Here is a 13,569-nt window from a genome sequence, read left to right as displayed (position 1 = left end):
TGCGCGCGACATGGCAGAGGGGTCTTCCAACCACGTCTCCATGGAGACTGAAAAATTATAGGATAGATATTTATTGGCAGAATCGAATTAGGCCTTACTCACATTTTTAAAAAAGATCTTTAAACGATGCAACATGTTAAATTAAACATTAAACTTCTTTTTCTTTTATTTGCAAAAAGCAAGAATTTCTCTTACAAACGCATTTCGTCAACGCAGGACTATCGCTATGATTGACACGTCTTATGGACATTACTTCACTGTAGGCTATAGAGAAACTTCGCTATACTGTGTCTTTATGTGGGAATTTAGAAGGAAATTGTGCGGTGATGGTGTGAGGGCAGCTTCAGTTCTGAAAGATCGTCTTCTTCACTCGAATGAAGCTCCATCGCTATTTCATCCGAGTCACTGAAGTGGGAGTGCGGGGAAAACTCTCCGTCGCTCCGGGGAGACGCTTTCCTCCCATTTGCAAACTGCGAACTGCCCGCCCGAGCAGATGCCGAAGGAGACGGGGAACACATCGCTTTTTCAACTCTAGTGGAAAACGAACTTTCGTCGAAGGAGGAACAGAAGGGCACCCCGCTGATGTGCACAGGTAAGCTGCTACCTGAAACGGGCGCAGGGTCCGCTGCTCTGCAGGTTGAGGGAGACTGAGAGGCCCTGTCCTTCATCCCGTCATAACCAGCGGTGGACGAGAGCATAATGTCACACTTTGGCGAGCTGGTGTTGTTGGAGATGTCGTTATTACTGCTGCTGCTGCTGCTGCTGGAGGAAGAAGAGGAGGACACTGGACCTTGGAGAAGCTCGGCGAGGGCGTTGATGTAAATCTGCGCCATCTGCAGAGTTTCATACTTCGAGAGCTTCTTGTCGTTGTCAAACGCTGGGATGACGCTGCGCAGCTCATCAAACGCATGGTTGAGCCCGTGCATTCGCCTTCTCTCACGCGCGTTGGCGGCCACTCTCCTTTGCCTTTGAATCCCATTGACAGGCTTGTGGGAGGGGGCTCTCTGTCTCACGGAGGCCTCCTCTTCGGGCCCGGTGAGGGTGCCTTTAAGGCGACACAACTCCCTGACTTTGAGAGAAGAAGACGTGAGGCTCTTGGCAGGTTTTCTGTAGCTCTGTGGGCTGGGATGGCCTGAGGAACCCGGGGAGCCAGTCTCTGAAAAATGAAAAGAAATTAAGCTACACTCTGGGTTGTGAAAAAAGCGTATCAGTACTATTTTAGACAATAAACTCGTTACAACTTTCCAACTGCGCAAAAAACGTTATAATTTACATAAAGGCAGCGCTCCTTCTGTTTATATTTAACTTCCAGAGCTTGATAAATTACATCAGTTACCACCAATAGCCCCTGCTGCCTGTTGCATGAGCCGGTTTTTAGATAATAAAAGCTGCTCAAAAGTTGCACGCACTGGTGCTGTTCCTCACCGTGGTAGGAGCCGGTACTCGGACATGGCGAGTGCCGCAGGTAGTCGGGTGAAGTGGCGTGTGCCGCACAGGTGCCAGAAGCGGAAGCCAGCCAGGCGCGTGGGTCGCTATCGCTGTCCACGAGCGTCAGCCCAGGTTCGTAGCGGGACTCCTCGAACTGTTGCTTCCCTCCCCTCTCCACCTCTCTGGGGCTCCCACAACTCTGCTGCCGCGAGTGCGTGGCCGGCGCCTCACGTGCGCATTTGCTCCAGCCCTCCACAGTTAGGACATCCATGATTCCCCCCAAGAAAAACACTGTGGAGAAAAAAAGTTATCGGAGGCACGCACAGCTATGTTGTCTCACCGTGTGAATGTGAGTGTCGCGTGCGAGACTCCTTCTCTGGTGTCTCAAGGCGCGGCGTCGGTTTAAAAAGCGGCACGCGCCTGGAAGCCCCCCTCCTCGCGTCGGTCGCGTGTTGACGTCCAATGAGAAGTCTCGGTAAAGCCCGAGAGAGGCGATTATGACCCCCCGACGGTGGACTGTTTATGATAACGTTACAATTTAAGGGGGTGTTTAACACAAGGGAGGTAAGGGGAACCTCCCACAGGACGCACGTGCAAGTGATGACGGTTTTTAGGTGAGGAGCGTGGACGGGACAAGAACACCTACCTGCTTCTGAGCCCGTGTTACATCTCAGGAATGACGCAGAGTAGGGAGAGGGTTAAAGAGGCGCATGGCAAGGTTCAAGTGGTTAATTTGCTACCCACGGCTGTGGAAGCGGCGACTCGGTTAGTTCATTTAATGCTTTCCACTATAAAACCGCTTCAGCCAAAACCAAACTGCTGGATTTCACCAGTAGCAGAAATGAACAAAGTTGAGGAAGAAAAGTCGTGGGTAGATGAAGCGTGACCAAAAGCCAAAAAAAAAAAAAAAGAAAAAGAAAAAAAAAGAATGTAGCGGTTCCTGGGGCTCGCGCGCTCATTCATTCATTCTCAGATCATCTCCAGTTTCCATTTTTCTTTTGTAGAGGCTCTAAAACCTTTTGATCCAGCTCTCGGAACCGCCCTTTCGGTAAAAAAGGGCTTCACAGGGAACGGAAACATGAGTAGGGGTCTCAACACTGTTTCCATACTGACACAAGTGGCGCGCGGTTGAAGGGTTCTCTCGCGCGCACACACACACCGACGTTATTGCCAAACTTCACCATGCCTTCTATAAGATAGGCGACCTTTAGAAAAACGAAATACGGCTTTTAAAGCTACAGTTAAAAAAATCAACGGGAAGCTAATTGAACCACGTTCAGTCTGATGATCAAAGGAGCCGTGCTTACCGAGATGTAAACTTTAGGCATCTGGCAAAATAGCAAGAGGGTGATTGCTGATGGGAAATGGGCTCAGCGCAGTCAATTAGAAGGATTAGAAGGATATGCACAAGATCGGTGTATGGGACACAAAGATCAAGAGATGCAAACCCGAATGTAGCTGCCAAAGTATCCTGGTAATATTAAAAAAAAATCTAACCAAATTCAAATGAAATAAACTTATCAAATAATAATAAAAAAAAAAAATAATTCTTTTTTTTGCGTTTTCATTCATAATCCGCGAGATATCCACGACACAATATATGGCAAGGAATTGTGTGAAGGAACCCCATAATTTCAGAGATAATCCGACATCAGTCTTTTCCATTTTTTATTCATGTATTCATCATGGGGACGTCTTGCGGGCTAGAGGTCTGGCGCCGAGCGTTTGCCCCCTCTTCCCACCTACGAGCCCCCCCATCTAACGGGCTGTGCCGGGCTCCTGAAGCTACCGACAGGTTGGATATTGTAGCTGACGATTATTAAAGTGTCGCAGCCACAATGGAGACTCTATGTTCCATTGGTCACGCCTGGGGGGCTCCTCGAGGGAGAGTGGCGGGCTCCCATTCCAGTGCGCGAGAGGAGTCTGCGTGCTGCCCCTTCTCATTCCCATCTCCCTGGAGACAGGGGCGCGACGGGCACGAGACTGGGGTGAGGGGAGCTGGACAGGGATTTCAAAACGTATCTGCGTTTCAACTAAATCAACTAAACCCGCATAGATCAGGGATTGCTTCGGATGAAGTAATCTTCTAAATGTGTAATTTTAAAATAGGAAACAACGGAGGGGAAGCTTCCTGTTCCCGAAAAATGAAGATCATGGAATTTAAATACTTGATGTTTTAATTGGAACTCACTGGAACTCATCCATTTTACCTACAGGAGCTGTGTCAATAAAACTCGAAATTAACAGCATTTCAACTAGACTCCCTTCATTATAGCTAAACCAGTATAGACTTAATCTTTAGTAAAATCATATTTAACAAAGCTTTGTGCGTGTCTATATTATTTTCTTGAGGCTTCTCATTAAATATATAGAGATCTATTACAAGTTATATTTTATGCCATAAAAAGAATCCATAGTTGTTTTAGAGTCTATAATCTATATGCTTCCTCTTCAAAAGGGTGAAATGTGAGTGGTTAAGTCTACATTAAGTTGCTTACAGTGATCTCAGACCTTTAGTTCAAATTTGCTGTGGCTCAGCTGTGTCCATCACTGTCTTCCATTAATTCTAATTAGCTCTGGGAATGCCTGACAACCATTCAACTCATCACTGAGTGCTAACAGTAAGTTCAGAGAGACACTTGTGGGAGCTATGTAGTGCCACTATCTGGTTCACAAAGGCTATTGCAGTGTAATGCTCCAGTGAACTTGACAGCAGTCATCCTTAGCAGGATCTCTATCCAGCTGTTAACAGCAGTATATGGGCCTTTGAAGTGATAGCCTATATAGGAAAGACACAAAAGCTTAGCTCAGGCTTGAACTTCACACGTATTCCACACATGAAATGAACTCACAAAACATTTGTATCCACTTCTATCATGATTCTGATATCCAGTATCTGGATCAACGCTGCCGTAAAATACATGAAAACGGTGAAAGCTGTGAATTTAAATCTTTAGATGCTTCCTTTATAAGAAAAAAATGCGAAGAGTTTTCCCTTGTGTTGGGAACCAGGAAGTGATATGTTTAGTGCAGTGTTTCTCAGTCTGTGGTGGGATTTAGAGCCACTGCAGGTGGGACACAGCCAAGCATGTTAGAAAAAAGCAAAAGTGACACTATGTAGAATTACTTTTTTCCTCAGAAATAAACAATAGTTTGCTGATGTTACTGTGCTAATGTTTACATCACAGAGAATTCATCTGGTTGTTTTTATATTGTAAAGAATTGATGAAAGTCATGGGGCAGGGGGAACATGCCAAAATAAGTTTGAGCACAGCTGTATAATGTAAGGAACGATAAATATCCTCTTCTTTAACTAATTATTCACAAACTGTTGTGTTTTTTCATGTTGAATTTTGAAGTGTGACTTTCCTCTGATGGTTGTCTACATTAGCAAAGACAACAAATACCATCCCACTGTAGAAAACCTGTTTATTAGACAAATTATACACAGAAAGCTTTGCCACTTGTAACAGAGGCCCCAGTTTGTTCGGTTTTTGAATAATATGCAACACATACAACAAAATAGGCCTATATTAAATACTGTACATCATAAATTTTTGAAAATTATCAAGTAAATCCTGTAGTTCTATGTATGAAATTAAAAATGTTAACAGATAGCAAAACAGCAAGTTTGTGCATGCTTTCTTTTTAGTGAACTTGCCACTTTTCGTTATTTAGCTAGCAAATAATAAAATGAACTCAGGATGACATGAGAAAAGCAAACGGTTCGTGTGTGTTCATGTTTACCATGGGCAAGACAAGGGAAAAGCCAAATGCAGCAATGTGACTGCTCAAACTCAACACCAAAGCCCAATGTGATATACTCTTTTCTTTTTGTTAAACAAAAATAGCATTGACATGTAAAATATACATTTTTATAATGTCTCTTTCGTTTATACTAAATAAAATTTTTTAAATGTCTGTGTCCTATTTGTCATTCGATAGCCATACTGTAGCCTAATATAAGAAAAGAATGCCTAAGAACGCTTGCTTCAAAACACTGTGGCGTGACTGAATTCTCTACACACAACATTTTGCAGTTTTAGTTCTTTAAGATAACAAACTGAAAACTTGTTCTAAACAACTATCGTTATCAATTATTAATACAGCGTTAGTGAAAAAGGTTTGGTTCCGTTTTACCAACCCCGCCCATTAAAGGAATATTAAAATATTCCTTTAATGCTCTCAGTGTACCATTCCCCACCCCAAAATGCACCTTAATGGTCTCATTTTAATTAATTGGCACTTAAAAAAACAAACAAACAAACAGACACACAAACAAAAAGTTATATAAACAGTACCCTTAACATGAAAAGTATGAAACAGAACCGCATTTTGGACTCGTCTCGCAAAAGGCAGCCATTGAGTTGTGATGGCCTTTGGATCTTCATAACTTTCCCATCACCCGCAGCAGAACCACTGATCTGTTCTTCTTAAATAGTCCCAGTACACTGATATATTGGGTTTAACTGGAAGCTGGGAGGTTACAGCGAACTAGTTGTCACGTAAGGCCTGCACTGAAGATGCTGTTGCAATGGCTTCTCCTCAACACAAAATAAAACTCCATTTCACCACTTGAACCTGATAAGAAGTGATTCATGAACTTGATGACATTACAGAGTGACATTTTATCTTTTTTTAAACACCCGAGCCATGGTAGCACTAAAAGTAAGCAAAACAAAGAAAAAACAAAAATCAAACGTCTGAATGACTTAATGATGCAAAACCAGAGGCTACAGCACTCATTTAGCAGTTTTTCAAAATTTGCTGAAAAATAAAAAAACAACATAGACAGCTTAGAACAATGTTAATTTTTTTCTTGTACTTCCTGACCAAAACACATTCCACGCATTAAAATCTATTTTTTTTTTCCAAAAACAAAATTCAATAAAAGACATATAATAAGCATAAGCTTTTTGAAGTCTTTCAGCTTGTCTTTTATGGGTTTTTTTAAGTTTTTTTTTTTAAGCTGCTTTTTACTATACCTCTTAGAGTCAGATTAGAGGATCTCACCTTGACTTGAAAAGCAGATAGCACAGTACAGGTGAGAAAAGAAAAGGTCAGATCTACATACAATCACTTACAGGTCTGTGGGCACTGGTACAGTGCAGTGGGATTGACAAAGAGTTTAATGTGCATCAGAATGGTGAAAACAGTTTCAAGCTGATGCACCAAAAAAAGAAAAAAAATGGCAGAAGTAGTTTAAGATTGATGCACCAAACTGGCAATTTCTACAGTGTCATACTGTTGCACTGTCATGGCATTTCAACAGTTTCCAGATCGATGCACCAGGAAGGTGTCGCTATGTGTTCAGCCTTCTCTTTAGTCAGGCCACAGTGTGGACACCATCTTGGAGATGATTACAGATTTAGAGCCCCAGGTATTGGTGAAACGCCACCAGAAAAGAGAAAACAGCGTGAAAAGGCAGAGTTAAACTGGCGAAGTGGATTCTTCCAATATTCATTGAGTTGGGGCCTTTTCAAAACACTACACGGGCTGTGTACTGTATGTATTCCGAGGGCCACTGACAAAAGTATATGTGTTTTATATACCTTCACAAAATAACAGCCCCATAATTGCTTAGTAGTAGAAGCCCCCTTGAAGTTGTTTCATGGCTAAAGAGATCACCAGTCATCCACAAATGACAGCCCTGGAGCTAACAAGAATATAAGAGTATTTCCTGGAGCTGAACTAGTATAAACTAAACCCTCCGAGACGGGAGTTTAGATAGTAATAGGAGTCAGGTTGTTTCATCAGATCCCGTAACATGAGGCAGATCCCATGTCATAAAACTGAAACAATAAAAAAAACAAGATTCCCTTTCACACACATCTCAAAAATAATCCCCCAATCACAAGAACAACAACAATAAAGCAAAGAGTCAAGCCCCCTCCCGCACCCTTTCCCCTCTTGCACCTCACCACCGTGGTTTGCACAAATGAGGAACACCCCAACAGACTTCCACCTCCTTTGACTTCCCCATGTATAAAATAGACACCCCTGGAAACACCCCAGCTGAAACTGAAAACAGAAAGATTCCTATGTACACAGATCTCCACCTTCTGACTTTCGAACTTAGCCACATCATATCTGTTCTACCACCTATGACTGACTAGAACCACCTCGCCTCCTCCTGCATATAACTCTTCTTCCTGAAACAACCTTAGCAACTCCTCATATGGAGGTGCCCCTGTCTGGATCATTGCCATAGCCAAAGTTGGGTCCTGGACCTGTGGGCTGGTAGGGAATGGAGGACATTGTTTTAATGGGGCTGCGGAAGAAGCCACCATTGGGGGCCCTCTGCCTGAAAGGGCCCATCCCACCAGTCCGGTGGTCCTGGAGGACACCCCCGCCACTGCCACCGCTACTGAAACCAGCAGAAAATCCAGCGGCGGCTTTGGCAGAGAGGCTACGGCTTAGGGTCTGGATCTGCTCAGGGATGAAGGTGGTGGTGGTGATGTGGGTGTTGCGGAAATCGCTGATCTGCTCAAGCGCCTGGCGGGCAGCAGGTAGCGCATCCATGTCAAGGGGTGTTAAATCGACGGAAGAGGTGGAGAACTGCTTGTGGGGGCTTTCGTCCTCGGTGCACAAGCTGTTAACCCGGCGGTGTAGGTGCTCCAGGTCGATCTCCTTATCGTCCTGTAGGTGGGGAGGGGCAGGGAAGGAGTAGAACGGAGAAGAGGTGATGGTAAATGGAAAGAGGGGAAAATGTTAATGGGAAGTGAGGGAAAATGGAAGAAGACGTTTGAAAGGAAAGGCGAGTAGGGATGGGATAGAAGAAAGATCGAGGGACAATGTTTAAGAATGGGAGATGGAGATAAGGAGATATGGAGAAGGACAAGATAAGAGGAATGCAAATGGGAGGGATAAATTGAGGAAAGTTGGATAAAGGAAGAGAAGGAGGTAAAGGGAGTAAAGGAAAGGAGTGAGGGTAGTGCAAATACAGGAGTAAGGAAGAGAGGAAGAGAACAACAAAGGAAACAGAGTATGTGCAGAGAGGACATAGTATGGGGTGTATTTGTATTCAGCAAAAGGGATGTCATCCATCCAACCAGTATAAATGGTTATTAAAAATAATAGTGAAAGCAAGAGAAAGGTGTTAGACAAAGCAGATGGTGAAACGATGAGGGCGGGACAACAAGCAAACATGACACACGATTTCAAGTCGTTGTATTTGCAATAGTTCAGCACAAAAAGGTTTTGATGGCCACAGGGAAACATGGATTTGGCAGGAAGCGGGGAGAGCAAAAAGAGAGGAGGGGAAGGATGGAAGGGAAAGATAGAGAAGCACACTCTGAGCTGTGGTCAGGATATTGGAAGAGAGAAACATACACACACTTGTACAAGGTCTGTAAGGGAGTGCAGATAATCTGGAATACCAGCAGGAAACACACTGCAGTCATGCTGTGTGCTCTGTGATTCCAGGGTGTTAGGTCAATTATCAAGCAAGCATTACCATACATTATCTACTTAATCTTCAAATACAACTTATTCTATGCAAGACAGTTCAAATGTTGGACAGTACCTGACTTTGTCTTATGTATTTTACCTGGTTCATTATGGCCACTTTGATAAGGAAAATTCACATTGAGATTAACATCTCGTAAATTTGGTACCAGGCCATAATTTATTGCTGAAGTTCTTCTTTTTTAGGATTGCATCATTAACTTAAATCAAAAAATGTCTAACAATTAACAATCTTAACAATTCCACTTGAAACACAGCAAATACATTAACTTAAGCTTTAACTTAACTTACAGTATCAGTTAAATGAAACTTATAAAGAAATATGACTATATTCACATTTACTTATATGATAACTTATCCACATAGTCTAAAAAATGGTAACACTCAGTGAGAGGTGTTTCATGCTTTTACTGCATAGGGTAGGGTGGATAGTAGTGCAGGGGAGTTCAGTTTGCAATGAATGAGGTGAGCACATAGACGAGAGAGGGCTCAGGTGAGCAGAAGACAGTGCTGGAGAAGTTTCCACAACTTTTACGTTGTTCATTGTCCACAAACGTGCCAGTGTGCTTCTGTAGGTTTTTAGGTGGTGAGATGAGGTAAGGTTTTCTGTCTCAGAGGTAGGTGAGGTGGGAGGAACCACATAACTTGGATGTTTCATTTTTGGTGTTTTAAATTCCAGGGTAGTATTATTTAGGTAACGTCATACAGGGTTTTTGTGATGATAGGAGTCACATTAATACAGGTAGGGGGGATAGAGAGTTTTACTGACCGTGTCCTTTGGGTCTGGGGGATTCTGGAGGGGGCTCTGGCCCTACTGTATGTAGTTCACAGGATGAGGGGACCAGGAGTGATGCCCCATCTAAAGGAGGGACAGTGGGAGGAAGGAGAGGACGAGGGGGCGCTAACGTCTGTCGTGAAACTATCATACAAACACTAAAAGTTTGAGTTAGGGGACATCAACGGGGCAGTGTTGGTACAGAAAGAAATGCGGGGGAGTTGAAAGAGAAGAGTGAATCACAAATGGTCAGCCTGCTGTCTGTGAAAGGAGACTAATGGGTAACTGGGTGAACAAAAGGGACTGAAGCAAGGAAAAATGGAAGGTTTCTTTCCTCTTTTTTAAGAAGATCCCAGAGCCAGATCTGACTACAAGATTATGTTATACTGTGAAGAGTGTAACATTTCCCAGCATCACAAGATCTATTATAACATTACATAAGATATAGCAACACTAAGTCACTTATTAAGAACTATAATGGCCTATAAGTAAAATAATTAATGTAAAACTCAAATTTTTCAGTCAAGGCCATATTTGAAGAACAATGTTTGGTTTAGACAGAATATTTTGTGGCTTCATTTGGGATATAAAATGTAGCAAAAGTCTCTGTGACCTAAAAATAAACACTTCGCTGACCTGACATACACATTTATCTTAGAAAGATGGTGCTTAATTTGCCTCAAAATAGAGCGACAGCACCCTCTCGTGGTATAAAGGCATGATTGCACAGTTCAGCTGGCACCATGCCAGATGACAAAACTTTTTTTTTTCTTTAAAATGAGGTACTTCTGCATCCGGCATTTGCACCATTCTTCCTGATTTTCATTATATCTCTTAATAAATAATCATTCATATTGACATTTCAAAAACACATCGGGCTACAAGCATTAATAACCAATTATATATATATTTTTAAATCTTCTATTGTATATATAACCTTGGGGTTGGAGGTGAGGTGGTGAAGGTTGTCATTCTCATTTTGGGGGTGAGCTCGGAGGGGTTTGTGGGTTCGAAAGAGTGCTGGACAATCAGGGCGCAGGGAATGTCACAGCATGCTGGGGGCTGGTAATGGGTGGCTGTAGGGGCAGTGGTGTTGGCAGTGTTGGGGGTCTGGTTCTGGGTTTGACCGCCCAGGGCAAGGGGGTGCTCGCTGGGGTTGTGAGAACATGGATCGGCAGCTTGCCTGGCAGATGGGCCATCTGCCTGTGTCTGGTGTGAGTGTGTGATGTGCAAGCGCGTAAGTGTGTAGGTTTGAGAGAAGAGAGACAGAAAGAGAGCGGTGGAGTGAATCATACGCATGTATGTGTGTTTGTGTTCATGCAAGTTGAGTGAGAAGATTAAAACAAGAACCCCGCCAAGGAAGAAGCCAAATTGATGCACAGGCAGACGAACGGAAGACGGGCAGAGACGGAGAAGGGGATGAGTGACAGACAAGATCAGGCAGATGGGAGGACGGTAAGGTGGAGGAGAGAGAGAAGGAAATTGGAAAGACAGATGGGTGGGGGGTGAGTGAGAAGAAAGACATGGCAGTCAGTCAGCACACACAGTTAAGCAGGTCGCTCTGTGTTTTGTCCTCAGAGAGACATTCACACAGTCGTTATATACCTGGAAAGGGGAGATGTTTAAATGCCATTTTGTATTGCTCTCTCCCTCTCTCTCTTTCTCCCCCTCGCCCGCTACACCCCTCAACACAGAGTACTTATCTACAAAAACAAAGCAAAAAGGCAATATGAGAGCTTTGAGCCACAGTGACACAGATCATTGTGTAGAGGTAGAACAAGAAGAGTGGCAATTCCCATCCAAACCACCAAGAAAAAACAAAAGAGAGAGCGATAAGAAGTCACCTGTTTTGTGTGTATCAAAGAACCTGATACACAAGGAAGTGCCAGCTCCTCTCATGCTAAATCTACACAGTCAAAACCACAGATGTTACCATTATGGAAGAGTTCTGACAGTGATTGTGATGTGATTTCCGAAGTTCCTCTCAGATTTGAAGTTTTGAAGATTGAGTCCAATGACAGAACTCTTTCATACAAACCTCTGGTTGAACATATATATGTGTGTGTGTGTGTGTGTGTATGTGTGTGTATAGGCAAAAAGGGGTAAAGCAGCACAGCCACCCTGTTATGAATGAAATGGGCTTCAGACACTCATCTAGAAAGAGCTTGTCAAAAAAAGCATCAAGAGCAACTTCTAAAGTAACGTTAAGGGTTGATCAGTTTTAGCCACCCTTGTGACCATTAGCACATAATGAATTCAGAAATCATGCCTGTGCCTTAAGAATGAACATGAACTGCAGTCATAACTCATTTGAGAAGAGTGAATGACTGTAAAAAAAACCCCCAAAGAACTGCAGGAAGGACTTGCAGGGAGACTGTTAATACACAGTCATACAAACTCCCCTTTATTTTCCCTACATAATATCCTTTTTAAGTGTGCTCAGGATGAAATTAATATCATTGGTTACTCACACGAGTCAGGCCTGTGGAAGTGTGTCTTTGTGTATTTGTGAGTGTATAAGCCCGATTTAAAACAAAGAAACAAACAAAAAAAAAACCTCTTAAGCAAACTCTATGCACAGAAGCAGGCTCATAGATAACAATGTCAGCCATTCCACAACACAGAACACAACAGCAGCATGAACACCGACAGCTCACAGTCAACACAAGATACAGCGTATAGTATGAATGTGAAGGCATGTAAAGACATGTACAATATGTGATTATGCATGTTTTAATATTTATAAGAAACACAGAGACACAATTAGTTGTATTAGTGTTTGAACAGTGAATTGCTGATCGTCAGGTATGCAGAAAGCTTGTATGGCTGTAGGTATGTGCAAGTGAAGGCGCTGCGTTGGCCAAATGTTTGATGGATGAATGTAGTCATGATTTGTGCAAGTGATTACTTTTTATGAGTGGTTTGCATTCATCATAGGATGCTCATGTGGCCCGCTAAGAGCAAAACAACCCGATTCTTCATTGCTGCTGGTGAATGGACGTACACCCGGGCCAACGAAGCATGTTTAATACAAATTGTATACCTTGATTTTAATGGGTTTTTATGACATGGCATATCTTACGCAAAGTTTGAGCATTCGTCACTTTGAGGCAAGCCTGACATGATGGAAGAGGTGAGCTAAAACCGAGGCAGCAATGACGTGTATGCATGCACGCATGAGGGTGAACTCAAAAGATCTATTTAGGTGTAAAGGAGGCCATGTTCATGTATCATGGGCGACAAATCTGGATTTGTCTTTGATGTTCTTTAATCAGACATGATTACATGTATAAGTGCACTTTTTAGTACAGAATCTGGAGATGTTTGTCTCCTTTGACAAACATCTGTGGGAGGAGCGACCTATCTGATCACCCCAGTGACATATTTACACTTAGAGTGTTTCTCAGTCGTGTTTTATCTTTTTTCACTTGTAGAGGAAATCATTCAAACCACCGGGTGGCAGATATCAAAGTGAATTCTCTATAAAGATAGTCTATAAATTGTATGCTTACTGGACAGAGTAACTAACTGTGTTGGAGTAGGGCAGTGGAAAGCGTCCTCGTGCCAAGTCTGCACTCCCAATGTATCTTTCAGCTGCCAGTGCATCTTACTAAGCCAATTTTTCTGTGCCCACGCATAAAGAGTGGGTCACCAGGCTTTTCCTACTTTATGTGAAGCTTTCAAAAATGAACAAAGAGCCACACGCTCTTGACCCGTTGTAATGGTTTCAAGTGGTTTCAACATTCACTCTGACAGTAAGACAGAGGCCATCAAGTTCTTTATTTAAACTGTTAGAAAGTAAAGCATGGAGTTAATTACAAGCTTTATGGCTTGATTCACTTTATTAATTTAACTTTTGGAAGCTGACTTTGAACGCACTAGGCTTACTCCACTGGCCA

The 13,569-nt window shown here is 42.9% G+C and overlaps 2 protein-coding genes across 2 annotated transcripts in view; both read right to left on the bottom strand.

Annotated features, from left to right (window-relative positions):
* Positions 1–305: 305 nt before the first annotated feature.
* On the bottom strand, positions 306–1,699 carry atoh1a (atonal bHLH transcription factor 1a). The gene is made up of 2 exons (XM_085368400.1): positions 1,426–1,699; positions 306–1,156 (listed from the first exon to the last, which is right to left on the bottom strand). The coding sequence occupies exons 1-2, from the start codon at positions 1,697–1,699 to the stop codon at positions 306–308; spliced, it is 1,125 nt and encodes a 374-aa protein (XP_085224526.1).
* Positions 1,700–7,602: 5,903 nt separating this feature from the next.
* The window catches only part of grid2 (glutamate receptor, ionotropic, delta 2), a 543,519-nt gene continuing 537,552 nt past the window's right edge, over positions 7,603–13,569 (bottom strand). The window contains exon 16 of the mRNA XM_085368399.1: positions 7,603–8,067. Coding sequence (XP_085224525.1) covers positions 7,603–8,067 — 465 coding nt within the window. The remainder of the gene's footprint in view (positions 8,068–13,569) is intronic.

The sequence above is a fragment of the Diplotaxodon limnothrissa genome, linkage group LG12 (genome assembly GCF_057381915.1).
Source record: "Diplotaxodon limnothrissa isolate DT_005_m linkage group LG12, D_limnothrissa_male_GT1.1, whole genome shotgun sequence".
NCBI classification, from domain to species: domain Eukaryota; kingdom Metazoa; phylum Chordata; class Actinopteri; order Cichliformes; family Cichlidae; genus Diplotaxodon; species Diplotaxodon limnothrissa.
The sequence above is the reverse complement of the archived record's forward strand: the minus strand, read 5'-3'. Positions and strand labels throughout refer to the sequence as shown.

What these genes read in the sequence shown, in the direction of transcription:
- atoh1a (XM_085368400.1), bottom strand. Translation starts at nt 1,699, where the DNA reads ATGGATGTCCTAACTGTGGAGGGCTGGAGCAAATGCGCACGTGAGGCG. An exon ending in GAGTACCGGCTCCTACCACG is followed by an intron (nt 1,157 to 1,425) that starts GTGAGGAACAGC and finishes TTCATTTTTCAG; the next exon opens with AGACTGGCTCCCCGGGTTCC.